At 39.7% G+C, this 21322-nt stretch overlaps 1 protein-coding gene across 1 annotated transcript in view; it reads left to right on the top strand.

Moving 5' to 3' along the window:
- Positions 1–3437: 3437 nt before the first annotated feature.
- Positions 3438–21322, top strand: part of LOC139422611 (unconventional myosin-XV-like) — a 206940-nt gene continuing 189055 nt past the window's right edge. Inside the window, exons 1-7 of the mRNA XM_071173757.1 lie at positions 3438–3520; positions 3613–3676; positions 8753–8862; positions 11891–11965; positions 14370–14460; positions 14549–14554; positions 20341–20444. Of these exons, the coding sequence (XP_071029858.1) occupies positions 3438–3520; positions 3613–3676; positions 8753–8862; positions 11891–11965; positions 14370–14460; positions 14549–14554; positions 20341–20444 (533 nt within the window). The remainder of the gene's footprint in view (positions 3521–3612; positions 3677–8752; positions 8863–11890; positions 11966–14369; positions 14461–14548; positions 14555–20340; positions 20445–21322) is intronic.

Raw genomic sequence — 21322 nt, 5'->3', positions numbered from 1 at the left:
GAAGTTTGTGAGTGCTTTTGGTGACAGGCCGAATTTCTTCAGCCTCCTGAGGTTGAAGAGGCGCTGCTGCGCCTTCTTCACGACGCTGTCTGTGTGGATGGACCAACACAGTTTGTCCGTGATGTGTACGCCGAGGAACTTAAAACTTACTACCCTCTCCACTACTGTCCCGTCGATGTGGATAGGGGGGTGTTCCCTCTGCTGTTTCCTGAAGTCCACAATCATCTCCTTTGTTTTGTTGACGTTGAGTGTGAGGTTATTTTCATGACCTGTAGGCCGTTTCGTCGTTGTTGGTAATCAAGCCTACCACTGTAGTGTCGTCCACAAACTAGATGATTGAGTTGGATTGAGTTGGAGGCGTGCATGGCCACGCAGTCATGGGTGAACAGGGAGTACAGGAGAGGGCTCAGAACGCACCCTTGTGGGGCCCCAGTGTTGAGGATCAGCGGGGTGGAGATGTTGTTACCTACCCTCACCACCTGGGGGCGGCCCGTCCGGAAGTCCAGTACCCAGTTGCACAGGGCGGGGTCGAGACCCAGGGTCTCGAGCTTGATGACGAGTTTGGAGGGTACTATGGTGTTAAATGCTGAGCTGTAGTCGATGAACAGCATTCTCACATAGGTATTCCTCTTTTCCAGATGGGTTAGGGCAGTGTGCAGTGTGGTTGAGATTGCATTGTCTGTGGACCTATTTGGACGGTAAGCAAATTGGAGTGGGTCTAGGGTGTCAGGTAGGGTGGAGGTGATATGGTCCTTGACTAGTCTCTCAAAACACTTCATGATGACGGAAGTGAGTGCTACGGGGCGGTAGTCGTTTAGCTCAGTTACCTTAGCTTTCTTGGGAACAGGGACAATGGTGGCCCTCTTGAAGCATGTGGGTACAGCAGACTGGGATAACGATTGATTGAATATGTCCGTAAATACACCAGCCAGCTGATCTGCGCATGCTCTGAGGACGCGGCTGGGGATGCCATCTGGGCCTGCAGCCTTGCGAGGGTTAACACGTTTAAATGTTTTCCTCACGTCGGCTGCAGTGAAGGAGAGTCCGCAGGTTTTGGTTGCGGGCCGTGTCAGTGGCACTGTATTGTCCTCAAAGCGGGCAAAAAGTTATTTAGTCTGCCTGATAGCAAGACATCCTGGTCCGTGACTGGGCTGGTTTTCTTTTTGTAATCCGTGATTGACTGTAGACCCTGCCACATACATCTTGTGTCTGAGCCGTTGAATTGTGACTCTACTTTGTCTCTATACTGACGCTTAGCTTGTTTGATTGCCTTGCGGAGGGAATAGCTACACTGTTTGTATTCGGTCATGTTTCCGGTCACCTTGCCCTGGTTAAAAGCAGTGGTTCGAGCTTTCAGTAAACAAGTCTGCAAGTTGTGACCTGAAATTATGAAACAAAACACACTATCATTCACAAGCGCATACCACTGGTAGTACTGGTATGATAAGGTACTACTGGTACGATAAGGTACCACCGGTAACGTGGGTACGATAAGGCAATACTGGTACGATAAGGCAATACTGGTACGATAAGGCAATACTGGTACAATAAGGCAATACTGGTATGCTAAGGTAATACTGGCACGATAAGGTAATACTGGTACGATAAAGTAATACTGGTACGGTAAGGTAATACTTTCACGATAAGGTAATACTTGTAATACTGGTACGATAAAGTAATACTGGCACGATAAGGTAATACTGGTACGATAAGGTAATACTGGTACGATAAGGTAATACTGGTATGATAAAGTAATACTGGTACGATAAGGTAATACTGGCATGATAAGGTAATACTGGTACGATAAGGTAATACTGGTAATACTGGTACGATAAGGTAATACTGGTATGACAAAGTAATACCGGTACGATAAGGTAATAGCGGATGATAAGGCAATACTGGCACGATAAGGCAATACCGGTAATACCGGTACGATAAGGTAATACCGGTATGATAAGGTAACACTGTTAATACTGGTACGATAATGTAATACCGGTAGGATACGGTAATACTGGCAATACCGATACGATAAGGTAATACCGGTACGATAAGGTAATACTGGTATGATAAGGTAACACTGGTAATACTGGTGCGATAAGGTAATACCTGCATGATAAGGTAATACTGGTAATAATGGTATGATAAGGCAATACTGGTAATACTGGTACGATAAGGTAATACTGGTATGATAATGTAATACTGGTACTGCTGGTACAATAAGGTAATAGCAGTAATACTGGCACGACAAGGTAATACTGGTAATACCGGTACGATAAGGTAATACTGGTAATACTGGTACGATAAGGTAATACTGGTAATACTGGTACGATAAGGTAATACTGGTACGATAAGGTAACACTGGCATGATAAGGTAATACTGGTAATACTGGTGCGATAAGGTAATACTGGTAATACTGGTATGATAAGGTAATACTGGTAATACTGGTACGATAAGGTAACACTGGTAATACTGGTATGATATGGTAATATTGGTAATACTGGTACGATAAGGTAATACCGGTACGATAAGGTAATACTGGTAATACTGGTACGATAAGGTAACACTGGTAATACTGGTATGATATGGTAATATTGGTAATACTGGTACGATAAGGTAATACTGGTATGATAAAGTAATACTGGCAATACCGATACGATAAGGTAATACCGGTACGATAAGGTAATACCGGTATGATAAGGTAACACTGGTAATACTGGTGCGATAAGGTAATACCTGCATGATAAGGTAATACTGGTAATAATGGTATGATAAGGCAATACTGGTAATACTGGTACGATAAGGTAATACTGGTATGATAATGTAATACTGGTACTGCTGGTACAATAAGGTAATAGCAGTAATACTGGCACGACAAGGTAATACTGGTAATACCGGTATGATAAGGTAATACTGGTAATACTGGTACGATAAGGTAATACTGGTAATACTGGTACGATAAGGTAATACTGGTACGATAAGGTAACACTGGCATGATAAGGTAATACTGGTAATACTGGTGCGATAAGGTAATACTGGTAATACTGGTATGATAAGGTAATACTGGTAATACTGGTACGATAAGGTAACACTGGTAATACTGGTATGATATGGTAATATTGGTAATACTGGTACGATAAGGTAATACCGGTACGATAAGGTAATACTGGTAATACTGGTACGATAAGGTAACACTGGTAATACTGGTATGATATGGTAATATTGGTAATACTGGTACGATAAGGTAATACTGGTATGATAAAGTAATACTGGTAATACTGGTACGATAAGGTAATACTGGTATGATAAAGTAATACTGGTAATACTGGTACGATAAGGTAATACTGGTACGATAAGGTAATACCTGCATGATAAGTGGTACTGGATGCGATGTCTTGTGAATGTCGGTAGATGAACTCAACGGTGTGTCTGTGTGTAGATGTACTCCATCCGCAGCCTGCCCAGCATGGTGTACCGGGAGCAGCCAGAGGAAGACGGAGTAGAGGACATGACGCAGCTGGAGTGAGAACACAACACAACACAACAGCCTTATTTAAAGGATGTGGAAGCTGCTATTTCAGCTGGTCTGTGTGCTTCTGTGTCTGTTGTTCCAGGGAGCTGTCTGAGGGATCTGTGCTGCTCAACCTGAAGAAGAGGTTTGAGAGAGAGATCATCTATGTGAGTTTACTAACAACTCACTGGACACTGTACGCCCATTACCTGATAAACTAATAACATTCACACATGTCCCTCTATCCCCTGTACAGATGTATAGCTAGGATCCTGTTGTGCGTGTGTGTGTGTGTGTGTGTGTGTGTGTGTGTGTGTGTGTGTGTGTGTGTGTGTGTGTGTGTGTATACAGTGATGGAAAAATTTCCCAATTGTCATACTTGAGTAAAAGTATAGATACCTTAATAGAAAATGACTCAAATTAAAGTGAAAGTCACCCAGTAAAATACTACTTTAGTAAAAGTCTAAAAGTATTTGGTTTTAAATATACTAAAGTATCAAAAGTAAAAGTATAAATAATTTGAAATTCCTTTTATGAAGCAGACGGCAGCATATTGTTTATTATTTATTTACAGATCGCCAGGGGCGAAAAGTCAGACATCATTTACAGATAGCCAGGGGCAAAAAGTCAGACATCATTTACAGATAGCCAGGGGCGAAAAGTCAGACATCATTTACAGATAGCCAGGGGCGAAAAGTCAGACATCATTTACAGATAGCCAGGGGCGAAAAGTCAGACATCATTTACAGATAGCCAGGGGCGAAAAGTCAGACATCATTTACAGATAGCCAGGGGCGAAAAGTCAGACATCATTTACAGATAGCCAGGGGCGAAAAGTCAGACATCATTTACAGATAGCCAGGGGCGAAAAGTCAAACATCATTTACAGATAGCCAGGGGCGAAAAGTCAGACATCATTTACAGATAGCCAGGGGCGAAAAGTCAAACATCATTTACAGATAGCCAGGGGCGAAAAGTCAGACATCATTTACAGATAGCCAGGGGCGAAAAGTCAGACATCATTTACAGATAGCCAGGGGCACACTCCAAAAGTCAGACATCATTTACAGATCGCCAGGGGCACACTCCAAAAGTCAGACATCATTTACAGATAGCCAGGGGCGATAAGTCAGACATCATTTACAGATAGCCAGGGGCGAAAAGTCAGACATCATTTACAGATGGCCAGGGGCGAAAAGTCAGACATCATTTACAGATAGCCAGGGGCGAAAAGTCAGACATCATTTACAGATAGCCAGGGGCGAAAAGTCAGACATCATTTACAGATAGCCAGGGGCGAAAAGTCAGACATCATTTACAGATAGCCAGGGGCTCCAACAGTCAGACATCATTTACAGATAGCCAGGGGCGAAAAGTCAGGCATCATTTACAGATAGCCAGGGACGAAAAGTCAGGCATCATTTACAGATAGCCAGGGGCGAAAAGTCAGACATCATTTACAGATAGCCAGGGGCGAAAAGTCAGGCATCATTTACAGCTAGCCAGGGACGAAAAGTCAGACATCATTTACAGATAGCCAGGGGCGAAAAGTCAGACATCATTTACAGATAGCCAGGGGCGAAAAGTCAGACATCATTTACAGATAGCCAGGGGCGAAAAGTCAGACATCATTTACAGATAGCCAGGGGCGAAAAGTCAGACATCATTTACAGATAGCCAGGGGCGAAAAGTCAGACATCATTTACAGATAGCCAGGGGCGAAAAGTCAGACATCATTTACAGATAGCCAGGGGCGAAAAGTCAGACATCATTTACAGATAGCCAGGGGCGAAAAGTCAGACATCATTTACAGATAGCCAGGGGCGAAAAGTCAGACATCATTTACAGATAGCCAGGGGCACACTCCAAAAGTCAGACATCATTTACAGATAGCCAGGGGCACACTCCAAAAGTCAGACATCATTTACAGATAGCCAGGGGCACACTCCAAAAGTCAGGCATCATTTACAGATAGCCAGGGGCACACTCCAAAAGTCAGACATCATTTACAGATAGCCAGGGGCACACTCCAAAAGTCAGACATCATTTACAGATAGCCAGGGGCACACTCCAAAAGTCAGACATCATTTACAAACCAAGCATGTGTGTTTAGTGAGTCCTCCAGATCAGAGGCAGTAGGGATGACCAGGGATGTTGTCTTGATCAGAGACAGTAGGGATGACCAGGGATGTTGTCTTGATCAGAGACAGTAGGGATGACCAGGGATGTTGTCTTGATCAGAGGCAGTAGGGATGACCAGGGATGTTGTCTTGATCAGAGGCAGTAGGGATGACCAGGGATGTTCTCTTGATCAGAGGCAGTAAGGATGACCAGGGATGTTGTCTTGATCAGAGACAGTAGGGATGACCAGGGATGTTCTCTGTTTAGTGAGTCCTCCAGATCAGAGACAGTAGGGATGACCAGGGATGTTCTCTGTTTAGTGAGTCTTCCAGATCAGAGGCAGTAGGGATGACCAGGGATGTTGTCTTGATCAGAGGCAGTAGGGATGATCAGGGATGTTCTCTGTTTAGTGAGTCCTCCAGATCAGAGACAGTAGGGATGACCAGGGATGTTCTCTTGATCAGAGGCAGTAGGGATGTTCTCTTGATCAGAGGCAGTAGGGATGACCAGGGATGTTCTCTTGATCAGAGGCAGTAGGGATGACCAGGGATGTTCTCTTGATCAGAGGCAGTAGGGATGACCAGGGATGTTCTCTTGATCAGAGGCAGTAGGGATGACCAGGGATGTTCTCTTGATCAGAGGCAGTAGGGATGACCAGGGATGTTCTCTTGATCAGAGGCAGTAGGGATGTTCTCTTGATCAGAGGCAGTAGGGATGAACAGGGATGTTCTCTTGATTAGAGGCAGTAGGGATGACCAGGGATGTTCTCTTGATCAGAGGCAGTAGGGATGACCAGGGATGTTCTCTTGATCAGAGGCAGTAGGGATGTTCTCTTGATCAGAGGCAGTAGGGATGAACAGGGATGTTCTCTTGATTAGAGGCAGTAGGGATGACCAGGGATGTTCTCTGTTTAGTGAGTCCTCCAGATCAGAGGCAGTAGGGATGACCAGGGATGTTCTCTTGATCAGAGGCAGTAGGGATGACCAGGGATGTTCTCTGTTTAGTGAGTCCTCCAGATCAGAGGCAGTAGGGATGTTCTCTTGATCAGAGGCAGTAGGGATGACCAGGGATGTTGTCTTGATCAGAGGCAGTAGGGATGACCAGGGATGTTGTCTTGATCAGAGGCAGTAGGGATGACCAGGGATGTTCTCTTGATCAGAGGCAGTAGGGATGACCAGGGATGTTCTCTGTTTAGTGAGTCCTCCAGATCAGAGGCAGTAGGGATGACCAGGGATGTTGTCTTGATCAGAGGCAGTAGGGATGACCAGGGATGTTCTCTTGATCAGAGGCAGTAGGGATGACCAGGGATGTTCTCTTGATCAGAGGCAGTAGGGATGACCAGGGATGTTCTCTGTTTAGTGAGTCCTCCAGACCAGAGGCAGTAGGGATGACCAGGGATGTTCTCTGTTTAATGAGTCCTCCAGATCAGAGGCAGTAGGGATGACCAGGGATGTTCTCTTGATCAGAGGCAGTAGGGATGACCAGGGATGTTCTCTTGATCAGAGGCAGTAGGGATGTTTTTACTTAAATACTTTACACCACTGTGTGTGTAACATCTTTCCCCTGTCTCAGACATACACCACTGTTCAAAAATTTGGGGTCACTTAGAAATGTCGCTGTTTTAGAAAGAAAAGCACATTTTTAGTCCATTAAAATAACATCAAATTGATCAGAAATACAGTGTAGACATTGTTAATGTTGTAAATGACTATTGTAGCTGGAAACAGCTGATGTTTTAATGGAATATCTACATAGGCGTACAGAGGCCCATTATCAGTAACCATCACTCCTGTGTTCCAATGGCACGTTGTGTTAGCTAATCCAAGTTTATCATTTTATAAAGGCTAGTTGATCATTAGAAAACCCTTTTGCGATTATGTTAGCACAGCTGAAAACTGTTGTCCTGATTAAAGAAGCAATGAAACTGGCCTTCTGTAGACTAATCGAGTATCTGGAGCATCAGCATTTGTGGATTTGATTACAGGCTCAAAATGGCCAGAAACAAAGACCTTTCTTCTGAATCTCGTCAATCTATTCTTGTTCTGAGAAATTAAGTCTATTCCATGCGAGAAATTGCCAAGAAACTGAAGATCTCGTACAACGCTGTGTACTACTCCCTTCAAAGAACAGATCAAACTGGCCCTGACCAGAATAGAAAGAGGAGTGGGATGCCCCGGTGCACAACTGAGCAAGAGGACAAGTACATTAGTGTCTAGTTTGAGAAACAGACGCCTCACAAGTCCTCAGCTGGCAGCTTCATTAAATAGTACCCGCAAAACACTAGTCTCAACGTCAACAGTGAAGAGGCGACTCTGGGTTGCTGGCCTTCTCTCTAGCCTCAGTGAACCCCTATAAGATGTTCAACATGTATCTCTCTGTCTCTAGTCATATATAGGAAGTATCCTGGTCTCAGTGAACCCTCTAGACATATATAGGTAGTATCCTGGTCAACATGTATCTCTCTGTCTCTAGTCATATATAGGTAGTATCCTGGTCTCAGTGAACCCTCTAGACATATATAGGTAGTCTCCTGGTCTCAGTGAACCCTCTAGACATATATAGGTAGTATCCTGGTCTCAGTGAACCCTCTAGACATATATAGGTAGTATCCTGGTCTCAGTGAACACTCTAGACATATATAGGTAGTATCATGGTCTCAGTGAACCCTCTAGACATATATAGGTAGTATCCTGGTCAACATGTACCTCTCTGTCTCTAGACATATATAGGTAGTATCCTGGTCTCAGTGAACCCTCTAGACATATATAGGTAGTATCCTGGTCAACATGTATCTCTCTGTCTCTAGGCATATATAGGTAGTATCATGGTCTCAGTGAACCCTCTAGACATATATAGGTAGTATCCTGGTCTCAGTGAACCCTCTAGACATATATAGGTAGTATCCTGGTCAACATGTATCTCTCTGTCTCTAGGCATATATAGATAGGTAGTATCCTGGTCAACATGTATCTCTCTGTCTCTAGACATATATAGATAGGTAGTATCCTGGTCAACATGTATCTCTCTGTCTCTAGACATATATAGGTAGTATCCTGGTCTCGGTGAACCCTCTAGACATATATAGGTAGTATCCTGGTCAACATGTATCTCTCTGTCTCTAGACATATATAGGTAGTATCCTGGTCTCGGTGAACCCCTATAGGATGTTCAACATGTACGGAACTGACATGGTGCTGAAGCACAAGGGAACCGCTCTGGGAGAGAACCCTCCGTAAGAACACTTCCTGTTCCTGTGTTGTTGTGATGCGTGTCTGTTTGTTAGAAGTGTATGTGTGTGTGTGTGTGTGTGTGTGTTTTGTGTCTATGTGTGTATGTGTTAATGCAATGTAGCGTGTGTGTGTGTTGTTGGTGTATTGTGTGTATTAGTGGTGTGTTATTGGTGTATTGTGTGTATTATTGGTGTATTGTGTGTTATTGGTGTATTGTGTGTTATTGGTGTATTGTGTGTATTAGTGGTGTGTTATTGGTGTATTGTGTCTGTTATTGGTGTGTTATTGGTGTATTATTGGTATGATATTGGTGTATTGTGTTATTGAAAAATTATTGGCGTATTATTGGTGTAATGGTGTGTTTTTGGTGTATTATTGGTGTATTGTGTGTGTTATTGTTGTATTGTGTGTATTATTGGTGTATTGTGTGTTATTGGTGTATTGTGTGTATTATTGGTGTATTGTGTGTTATTGGTGTATTGTGTGTTATTGGTGTATTGTGTGTATTAGTGGTGTGTTATTGGTGTATTGTGCCTGTTATTGGTGTGTTATTGGTGTATTATTGGTATGATATTGGTGTATTGTGTTATTGAAAAATTATTGGCGTATTATTGGTGTAATGGTGTGTTTTTGGTGTATTATTGGTGTATTGTGTGTGTTATTGTTGTATTGTGTGTATTATTGGTGTATTGTGTGTTATTGGTGTATTGTGTGTGTTATTGGGGATGTTTGTGTGTTATTGGTGTATTGTGTGTATAATTGGTGTATTATTGGTGTGTTATTGTGTGTTATTGGTGTATTATTGGTGTAGTATTGGTGTATTGTGTGTATTATTGGTGTATTATTGGTGTGTTATTGTGTGTTATTGGTGTATTATTGATGTATTGTGTGTATTATTGGTGTGTTATTGTGTATTATTGGTGTATTATTGGTGTATTTTGTGTATTATTGGTGTATTATTGGTGTAATGTGCGTGTTATTGGTGTTTTATTGGTGTATTGTGTGTTATTGGTGTATTGTGTGTGTTATTGGTGTATTATTGGTGTGTTATTTTTATTTATTTTTTTATTTCACCTTTATTTAACCAGGTAGGCTAGTTGAGAACAAGTTCTCATTTGCAACTGCGACCTGGCCAAGATAAGGCATAGCAGTATGAGCAGACAACACAGAGTTACACATGGAGTAAACAATTAACAAGTCAATAACACAGTAGAAAAACAAAAGGGGGAGTCTATATACATTGTGTGCAAAAGGCATGAGGTAGGCGAATAATTACAATTTTGCAGATTAACAGTGGTGTATTGGTGTATTATTGGTGCATTGTTGGTGTATTGGTGAATTATTGGTGTATTGTGTGTGTTATTGGTGTATTGGTGAATTATTGTGGTATTATTGGTGTGTTATTGGTCTATTAGTGGTGTATTGTGTGTTATTGGTGTATTATTGGTGTACTATTGGTGTATTGTGTGTGTTATTGGTGTATTATTGGTGTGTTATTGGTGTATTGTGTGTGTTATTAGTGTATTGTGTGTATTGTGTGTTATTGATGTGTTATTGGTGTATTGTGTGTTATTGGTGTGTTATTGGTGTATTGTGTGTGTTATTGGTGTATTGTGTGTGTTATTGGTGTATTGTGTGTGTTATTGGTGTGTTGTGTGTGTTATTGGTGTATTGTGTGTGTTATTGGTGTATTGTGTGTATTGTGTGTTATTGTTGTGTTATTGTGTATTATTGGTGTATTATTGGTGTATTATTGGTGTATTTTGTGTATTATTGATGTGTTATTGGTGTATTGTGTGTGTTATTGGTGTATTATTGGTGTATTGTGTGTGTTATTGGTGTATTGTGTATTATTGGTGTATTATTGGTGTATTGTGTGTGTTATTTGTGTATTGTGTGTTTTATTGGTGTATTATCGGTGTATTGTGTGTGTTATTGGTGTATTGTGTGTGTTATTGGTGTTATTGGTGTACTGTGTGTATTATTGGTGTATTGTGTGTATTATTGGTGTATTGTGTGTATTATTTGTGTATTGTGTTTGTTATTGGTGTATTGTGTTTTTTATTGGTGTATTGTGTGTATTGTGTGTAATATTGGTGTATTATTGGTGTATTGTGTGTGTTATTGGTGTATTGTGTGTATTATTGGTGTATTGTGTGTGTTATTGGTGTATTGTGTGTGTTATTGGTGTTATTGGTGTATTGTGTGTATTATTGGTGTATTGTGCATTATTGGTGTATAGTGTGTATTATTGGTGTATTGTGTGTATTATTGGTGTATTGGTGTGTTATTGGTGTATTGTGTGTGTTATTGGTGTATTGTGTGTATTATTGGTGTATTGGTGTGTTATTGGTGTATTGTGTGTGTTATTGGTGTATTGTGTGTGTTATTGGTGTTATTGGTGTACTGTGTGTATTATTGGTGTATTGTGTGTATTATTGGTGTATTGTGTGTATTATTGGTGCATTATTGGTGTATTATTGGTGTATTGTGTGTGTTATTGGTGTATTGTGTGTGTTATTGGTGTTATTGGTGTACTGTGTGTATTATTGGTGTATTGTGTGTATTATTGGTGTATTGTGCGTTATTGGTGTATAGTGTGTATTATTGGTGTATTGTGTGTATTATTGGTGTATTATTGGTGTATTGTGTGTGTTATTGGTGTATTGTGTGTTATTGGTGTTATTGGTGTACTGTGTGTATTATTGGTGTATTGTTTGTTATTGGTGTATAGTGTGTATTATTGGTGTATTGTGTGTTATTGGTGTATTGTGTGTATTATTGGTGTATAGTGTGTATTATTGGTGTATTGTGTGTTATTGGTGTATAGTGTGTATTATTGGTGTATTGTGTGTTATTGGTGTATAGTGTGTATTATTGGTGTATTGTGTTTTATTGGTGTACTGTGTGTATTATTGGTGTATTGTGTGTTATTGGTGTATAGTGTGTATTATTGGTGTATTGTGTGCTAAATGATGTGTTATTCATGCTACTGTTTTATCTTTGTGTCCATTCTGTGGTCCTCCTCAGACACCTGTTTGCCATAGCAAACGTCTCCTACACCAAAATGATGGATGCCAAACAGAATCAGGTTATTATAATCAGGTGACTACACAACACAGCTACTTCCTCCTGATACGCTCTAGCCCAGCGTTTCCTAAACTTGGTCCTGGGGACCCAGATGGGAAGAAAGGAACCCCCCTGTCTGGGACTCTCTAGCTGTTGTCTGACGGACCCCCCCCCCCATCTGGGACTCTCTAGCTGTGTTCTGACGGACCCCCCCTGTTTGGGACACTCTAGCTGTGTTCTGACGGACCCCCCCCCATCTGGGACACTTTAGCTGTGTTCTGACGGACCCCCCCTGTCTGGGACTCTCTAGCTGTGTTCTGACGGACCCCCCCCCCCCCTGTCTGGGACTCTCTAGCTGTGTTCTGACGGACCCCCCCCTGTTTGGGACACTCTAGCTGTGTTCTGACGGACCCCCCCCATCTGGGACACTTTAGCTGTGTTCTGACGGACCCCCCCTGTCTGGGACACTCTAGCTGTGTTCTGACGGACCCCCCCTGTCTGGGACTCTCTAGCTGTGTTCTGACGGACCCCCCCGCCCCTGTCTGGGACTCTCTAGCTGTGTTCTGACGGACCCCCCCTGTTTGGGACACTCTAGCTGTTGTCTGACGGACCCCCCCCCTGTTTGGGACTCTCTAGCTGTGTTCTGACGGACCCCCCCTGTTTGGGACACTCTAGCTGTGTTCTGACGGACCCCCCCCCCCCCCCTGTTTGGGACACTCTAGCTGTTGTCTGACGGAGACATCTGTAAGGAAAGACCAGCCATGTCTGTGCCGGTATCATATCATGTCTCAGAGGGAGTGTGAAGTTGGCCCAGTGAGCACATTCCAGCGTTAAGTTTCAGCTCTCCGTCTCTGGTTAACTGAAAACCTCCCCGTTACCGTCACCCTACACCGAGCACACAGGTCCACTCTGGACTGGATCATAATGATGGTGTTTAGTGGTAAGCTGTTGGCAGGGGAGGTAAGGAAAGGCTTGTTGTTTTTTGACCTTCATTTTGACAGGGAAGTCATTCTGAGACCAGGGTATCTTTTCCAGATGAGCCCTGCAGAAACACATCCAACACATACCAAATCAAATGAAACAGACAGGTTTATCTGAACGACCCAGGAGGACCAGAACATCTCAGCTCTGTAACCTGTTCCCCATAAAGGGCCCCAAAACACTAAAATCAGCTTTACCCAACTCTGTGGAGACCGAAGGGGCCTCCAGTGTTATTGAGACCAGGGTTGGTCATTTGGAAGTCTAAATTGAATTAATGATGATAGATACATAGGAAGTTTCTGCCTGAATGATTTGTAAATAAACACAAGAGAATGCTGCTCTTTCCTTACATACAAAGAGGCCCAACCCACTTTTTAATACAAAACACAATGGTGAGTTCTAGAACCATCACCAGTAATAAACCTCAGGGAACAATGGTGAGTTCTAGAACCATCACCAGTAATAAACCTAAAGGAACAATGGTGAGTTCTAGAGCCATCACCGGTAAGAAACCTAAGGGAACAATGGTGAGTTCTAGAACCATCACTAGTAATAAACCTCAGGGAACAATGGTGAGTTCTAGAACCATCACCAGTAATAAACCTAAGGGAACAATGGTGAGTTCTAGAACCATCACCAGTAATAAACCTAAGGGAACAATGGTGAGTTCTAGAACCATCACCGGTAATAAATCTAAGAGAACAATGGTGAGTTCTAGAACCATCACCAGTAATAAACCTAAGGGAACAATGGTGAGTTCTAGAACCATCACCAGTAATAAACCTAAGGGAACAATGGTGAGTTCTAGAACCATTACCGGTAATAAACCTAAGGGAACAATGGTGAGTTCTAGAACCATCACCGGTAATAAATCTAAGAGAACAATGGTGAGTTCTAGAACCATCACCAGTAATAAACCTAAGGGAACAATGGTGAGTTCTAGAACCATCACCAGTAATAAACCTAAGGGAACAATGGTGAGTTCTAGAACCATCACCGGTAATAAATCTAAGGGAACAATGGTGAGTTCTAGAACCATCACCAGTAATAAACCTCAGGGAACAATGGTGAGTTCTAGAACCATCACCAGTAATAAACCTAAGGGAACAATGGTGAGTTCTAGAACCATCACCAGTAATAAACCTCAGGGCCCAATGGTGAGTTCTAGAACCATCACAGGTAATAAACCTAAGGGCACAGTGGAAAACAGCATCTAGGGGTTTAAGTATAGTGCTGCGTGCATATAGATAATATCCCCAGAATCTAAAATAGACATAAAAGTGTCCTGGACAATTTCCTTCCTATTAACAAAAATCAGACATGCTTTGTTTCTGTAAAAGAAACCAACCTTGACCAACTTCTTCACTGAAAAAAAGCACTAACTTCAGATCCAGTAGTGACCTGTGTGTTGGTGGTGTTTTAGTGTTTATATTGACATTAAGTTCTGTGTGTGTTTCAGTGGGGAGAGTGGATCAGGAAAGACTGAGGCCACTAAACTGCTGCTGCGTTACCTAGCAGCAATACACCACAAACACAACATTACACAACAGGTAAACACTCACACACACTCTCACACACACTTCTGTATCCTAACCTTGTCTTCCTGTGTCTGACTCCCTGTGTCTCTGTGCTAATCAGATTAAGGTAGCTGGTTTCTGCATGCCTCTCTGTCTGTCAGTGTTCAGTAAAGCTTGGTTTGTGTCCAAATTACCATACTATCATTCCATTCTATTACCATACTATCATTCCATTCTATTACCATACTATCATTCCATTCTATTACCATACTATCATTCTATTACCATACTATCATTCCATTATATTACCATACTATCATTCCATTCTATTACCAAACTATCATTCCATTATATTACCATACTATCATTCCATTCTATTACCATACTATCATATTCCAGTCTATTACCATACTATAATTCCATTGTATTACCATACTATCATTCCATTCTATTACCATACTATCATTCCATTATATTACCATACTATCATTCCATTATATTACCATACTATCATATTCCATTCTATTACCATACTATCATTCCATTCTATTACCATACTATCATTCCATTCTATTACCATACTATCATTCCATTCTATTACCAAACTATCATTCCATTCTATTACCATACTATCATATTCCATTATATTACCATACTATCATATTCCATTCTATTACCATACTATCATTCCATTCTATTACCAAACTATCATATTCCATTCTATTACCATACTATCATATTCCATTATATTACCATACTATCATTCCATTCTATTACCATACTATCATATTCCAGTCTATTACCATACTATAATTCCATTGTATTACCATACTATCATTCCATTCTATTACCATACTATCATTCCATTATATTACCATACTATCATTCCATTATATTACCATACTATCATATTCCATTCTATTACCATACTATCATTCCATTCTATTACCATACTATCATTCCATTCTATTACCATACTATCATTCCATTCTATTACCAAACTATCATTCCATTCTATTACCATACTATCATATTCCATTATATTACCATACTATCATATTCCATTCTATTACCATACTATCATTCCATTCTATTACCAAACTATCATATTCCATTCTATTACCATACTATCATATTCCATTATATTACCATACTATCATTCCATTCTATTACCATACTATCATTCCATTCTATTACCAAACTATCATATTCCATTCTATTACCATACTATCATTCCATTCTATTACCATACTATCATTCCATTATATTACCATACTATCATTCCATTATATTACCATACTATCATATTCCATTATATTACCATACTATCATATTCCATTCTATTAAAATACTATCATTCCATTCTATTACCATACTATCATTCCATTCTATTACCAAACTATCATATTCCATTCTATTACCATACTATCATATTCCATTCTATTACCATACTATCATTCCATTCTATTACCATACTATCATTCCATTATATTACCATACTATCATTCCATTATATTACCATACTATCATATTCCATTCTATTACCATACTATCATTCCATTCTATTACCATACTATCATTCCATTCTATTACCAAACTATCATTCCATTCTATTACCATACTATCATATTCCATTATATTACCATACTATCATATTCCATTCTATTACCATACTATCATTCCATTCTATTACCATACTATCATTCCATTCTATTACCATACTATCATTCCATTCTATTACCATACTATCATTCCATTCTATTACCATACTATCATTCCATTCTATTACCATACTATCATATTCCATTCTATTACCATACTATCATTCCATTCTATTACCATACTATCATTCCATTCTATTACCATACTATCATTCCATTCTATTACCATACTATCATATTCCATTCTATTACCATACTATCATATTCCATTCTATTACCATACTATCATTCCATTATAATACCATACTATCATTCCATTCTATTACCATACTATCATTCCATTCTATTACCAAACTATCATTCCATTCTATTACCATACTATCATTCCATTCTATTACCATACTATCATTCCATTCTATTACCATACTATCATTTCATTCTATTACCATACTATCATTCCATTCTATTACCATACTATCATTCCATTCTATTACCATACTATCATATTCCATTCTATTACCATACTATCATATTCCATTCTATTACCATACTATCATTCCATTCTATTACCATACTATCATATTGTATTCTATTACCATACTATCATTCCATTCTATTACCATACTATCATTCCATTCTATTACCATACTATCATTCCATTCTATTACCATACTATCATTCCATTCTATTACCATACTATCATTCCATTATATTACCATACTATTATTCCATTCTATTACCATACTATCATTCCATTCTATTACCATACTATCATATTCCATTCTATTACCATACTATCATATTCCATTCTATTACCATACTATCATTCCATTCTATTACCATACTATCATTCCATTCTATTACCATACTATCATATTCCATTCTATTACCATACTATCATTCCATTCTATTACCATACTATCATTCCATTCTATTACCATACTATCATTCCATTCTATTACCATACTATCATTCCATTCTATTACCATACTATCATTCCATTCTATTACCATACTATCATTCCATTCTATTACCATACTATCATTCCATTCTATTACCATAGTATCATTCCATTCTATTACCATACTATCATTCCATTCTATTACCATACTATCATTCTATTACCATACTATCATTCCATTCTATTACCATACTATCATTCCATTCTATTACCATACTATCATATTCCATGCTATTACCATACTATCATATTCCATTCTATTACCATACTATCATATTCCATTCTATTACCATACTATCATTCCATTATATTACCATACTATCATTCCATTCTATTACCATACTATCATTCCATTCTATTACCATACTATCATTCCATTCTATTACCATACTATCATTCCATTCTATTACCATACTATCATTCCATTCTATTACCATACTATCATTCTATTACCATACTATCATTCCATTCTATTACCATACTATCATTCCATTCTATTACCATACTATCATTCCATTCTATTACCATACTATTATTCCATTCTATTACCATACTATCATTCCATTCTATTACCATACTATCATTCCATGCTATTACCATACTATCATATTCCATTCTATTACCATACTATCATTTTCCATTCTATTACCATACTATCATTCCATTCTATTACCATACTATCATATTCCATTCTATTACCATACTATCATTCCATTCTATTACCATACTATCATATTCCATTCTATTACCATACTATCATTCCATTCTATTACCAAACTATCATTCCATTCTATTACCATACTATCATATTCCATTCTATTACCATACTATCATTCCATTCTATTACCATACTATCATTCCATTCTATTACCATACTATCATTCCATTCTATTACCATACTATCATTCCATTATATTACCATACTATCATTCCATTCTATTACCATACTATCATTCCATTCTATTACCATACTATCATTCCATTCTATTACCATACTATCATTCCATTCTATTACCATACTATCATTCCATTATATTACCATACTATTATTCCATTCTATTACCATACTATCATTCCATTCTATTACCATACTATCATATTCCATTCTATTACCATACTATCATTCCATTCTATTACCATACTATCATTTCATTCTATTACCATACTATCATTCCATTCTATTACCATACTATCATATTCCATTCTATTACCATACTATCATTCCATTCTATTACCATACTATCATATTCCATTCTATTACCATACTATCATTCCATTCTATTACCATACTATCATTCCATTCTATTACCATACTATCATTCCATTCTATTACCATACTATCATTCCATTCTATTACCATACTATCATTCCATTCTATTACCATACTATCATATTCCATTCTATTACCATACTATCATTCCATTCTATTACCATACTATCATTCCATTCTATTACCATACTATCATATTCCATTCTATTACCATACTATCATATTCCATTCTATTACCATACTATCATTCCATTCTATTACCATACTATCATTCCATTCTATTACCATACTATCATTCCATTCTATCATATTCCATTCTATTACCATACTATCATATTCCATTCTATTACCATACTATCATTCCATTCTATTACCATACTATCATTCCATTCTATTACCATACTATCATTCCATTCTATTACCATACTATCATTCCATTCTATTACCATACTATCATTCCATTCTATTACCATTGTGACTGTGTCTCTGTTGTGACTGTGTCTCTGCTGTACTGTTGTGACTGTTCTGACTGTGTCTCTGTTTACTGTTGTGACTGTTCTGATTGTCTCTGCGCTGTGCTGTTGTGACTGTTCAGACTGTGTCTCTGTTTACTGTTGTGACTGTTCTGACTGTCTCTGCGCTGTGCTTTTGTGACTGTTCTGACTGTGTCTCCACTATCTGTGTTCTGTAGAGTAGCTAGCTACACTGTCTACATGTTCTAACTGCTATTATGTAGAGTAGCTAGCTAGCTGCATTTTCTACCTGCTGTGTTCTGTAGAATAGCTAGCTATCTGCATTTTCTACCTGCTGTGTTCTGTAGAGTAGCTAGCTACACTGTCTACATGTTCTACCTGCTGTGTTCTGTAGAGTAGCTAGCTGTCTACATGTTCTACCTGTTGTGTTCTGAAGAGTAGCTAGCTGTCTACATGTTCTACCTGCTGTGTTCTGTAGAGTAGCTAGCTGTCTACATGTTCTACCTGCTGTGTTCTGAAGAGTAGCTAGCTACACTGTCTACATGTTTTACCTGCTGTGTTCTGTAGAGTAGCTAGCTGTCTACATGTTCTACCTGCTGTGTTCTGAAGAGTAGCTAGCTCCACTGTCTACATGTTCTACCTGCTGTGTTCTGTAGAGTAGCTAGCTCCACTGTCTGCATGTTCTACCTGCTGTGTGCTGTAGAGTAGCTAGTTACACTGTCTGCATGTTCTACCTGCTGTGTTCTGAAGAGTAGCCAGCTACACTGTCTGCATGTTCTACCTGCTGTGTTCTGTAGAGTAGCTAGCTCCACTGTCTGCATGTTCTACCTGTTGTGTTCTGAAGAGTAGCTAGCTGTCTGCATGTTCTACCTGCTGTGTTCTGAAGAATTGCTAGCTCCACTGTCTGCATGTTCTACCTGCTGTGTTCTGTAGAGTAGCTAGCTCCACTGTCTACATGTTCTACCTGCTGTGTTCTGTAGAGTAGCTAGCTCCACTGTCTACATGTTCTACCTGCTGTGTTCTGAAGAGTAGCCAGCTACACTGTCTGCATGTTCTACCTGCTGTGTGCTGTAGAGTAGCTAGCTCCACTGTCTACATGTTCTACCTGCTGTGTTCTGTAGAGTAGCTAGCTGTCTGCATGTTCTACCTGCTGTGTTCTGTAGAGTAGCTAGCTCCACTGTCTACATGTTCTACCTGCTGTGTTCTGTAGAGTAGCTAGCTGTCTGCATGTTCTACCTGCTGTGTTCTGTAGAGTAGCTAGCTACACTGTCTGCATGTTCTACCTGTGGTGTTCTGTAGAGTAGCTAGCTGTCTGCATGTTCTACCTGCTGTATTCTGTAGAGTAGCTAGCTACACTGTCTGCATGTTCTACCTGCTGTGTCCTGAAGAGTAGCTAGCTGTCTACATGTTCTACCTGCTGTGTTCTGTAGAGTAGCTAGCTGTTTACATGTTCTACCTGTTGTGTTCTGTAGAGTAGCTAGCTACACTGGACTTGTTCTACATGATGATATTTTCATTCTGATGTTTTATCTCTGAATGCGTTGCCAGATTCTTGAGGCAGCTCCTCTTCTAGAATCCTTTGGAAATGCCAAAACAGTTCGCAACGACAACTCCAGTCGCTTCGGCAAATACGTGGAGATCTATCTGGAGGAGTGAGTATGATCTGGTATATATAGATCTATCTGGAGGAGTGAGTATGATCTGGTATATATAGATCTATCTGGAACAGTGAGTATGATCTGGTATAAAATCATCTATCTGGGACAGTGAGTATGATCAATAACTCTATCCTCTGGTCTATAACCTCTATCATCTGGTCTATAACCTCTATCCTCTGGTCTATAACCTCTATCCTCTGGTCTATAACCTCTATCCTCTGGTCTATAACCTCTATCCTCTGGTCTATAACCTCTATCCTCTGGTCTATAACCTCTATCCTCTGGTCTATAACCTCTATCCTCTGGTCTATAACCTCTATCCTCTGGTCTATTACCTCTATCCTCTGGTCTATAACCTCTATCCTCTGGTCTGTAACCTCTATCCTCTGGTCTGTAACCTCTATCCTCTGGTCTATAACCTCTATCCTCTGGTCTATAACCTCCATCTATAACCTCTATCCTCTGGTCTATAACCTCTATCCTCTGGTCTATATCCTCTATCCTCTGGTCTATAACCTCTATCCTCTGGTCTATAACCTCTATCCTCTGGTCTATAACCTCTATCCTCTGGTCTATAATCTCTATCCTCTGGTCTATTACCTCTATCCTCTGGTCTATTACCTCTATCCTCTGGTCTATAACCTCTATCTATAACCTCTATCCTCTGGTGTATAACCCCTATCCTCTGGTCTATAACCTCTATCCTCTGGTCTATATCCTATATCCTCTGGTCTATTACCTCTATCCTCTGGTCTATAACCTCTATCCTCTATCTATAACCTCTATCCTCTGATCTATAACCTCTATCCTCTGGTCTATAACCTCTATCCTCTATCCTCTGATCTATAACCTCTATCCTCTGGTCTATAACC

The sequence above is a fragment of the Oncorhynchus clarkii genome, chromosome 12, assembly GCF_045791955.1.
Source record: "Oncorhynchus clarkii lewisi isolate Uvic-CL-2024 chromosome 12, UVic_Ocla_1.0, whole genome shotgun sequence".
NCBI lineage: Eukaryota > Metazoa > Chordata > Actinopteri > Salmoniformes > Salmonidae > Oncorhynchus > Oncorhynchus clarkii.
Note: the sequence above shows the minus strand (reverse complement) of the source record. Positions and strands in the feature narration are given on the sequence as shown.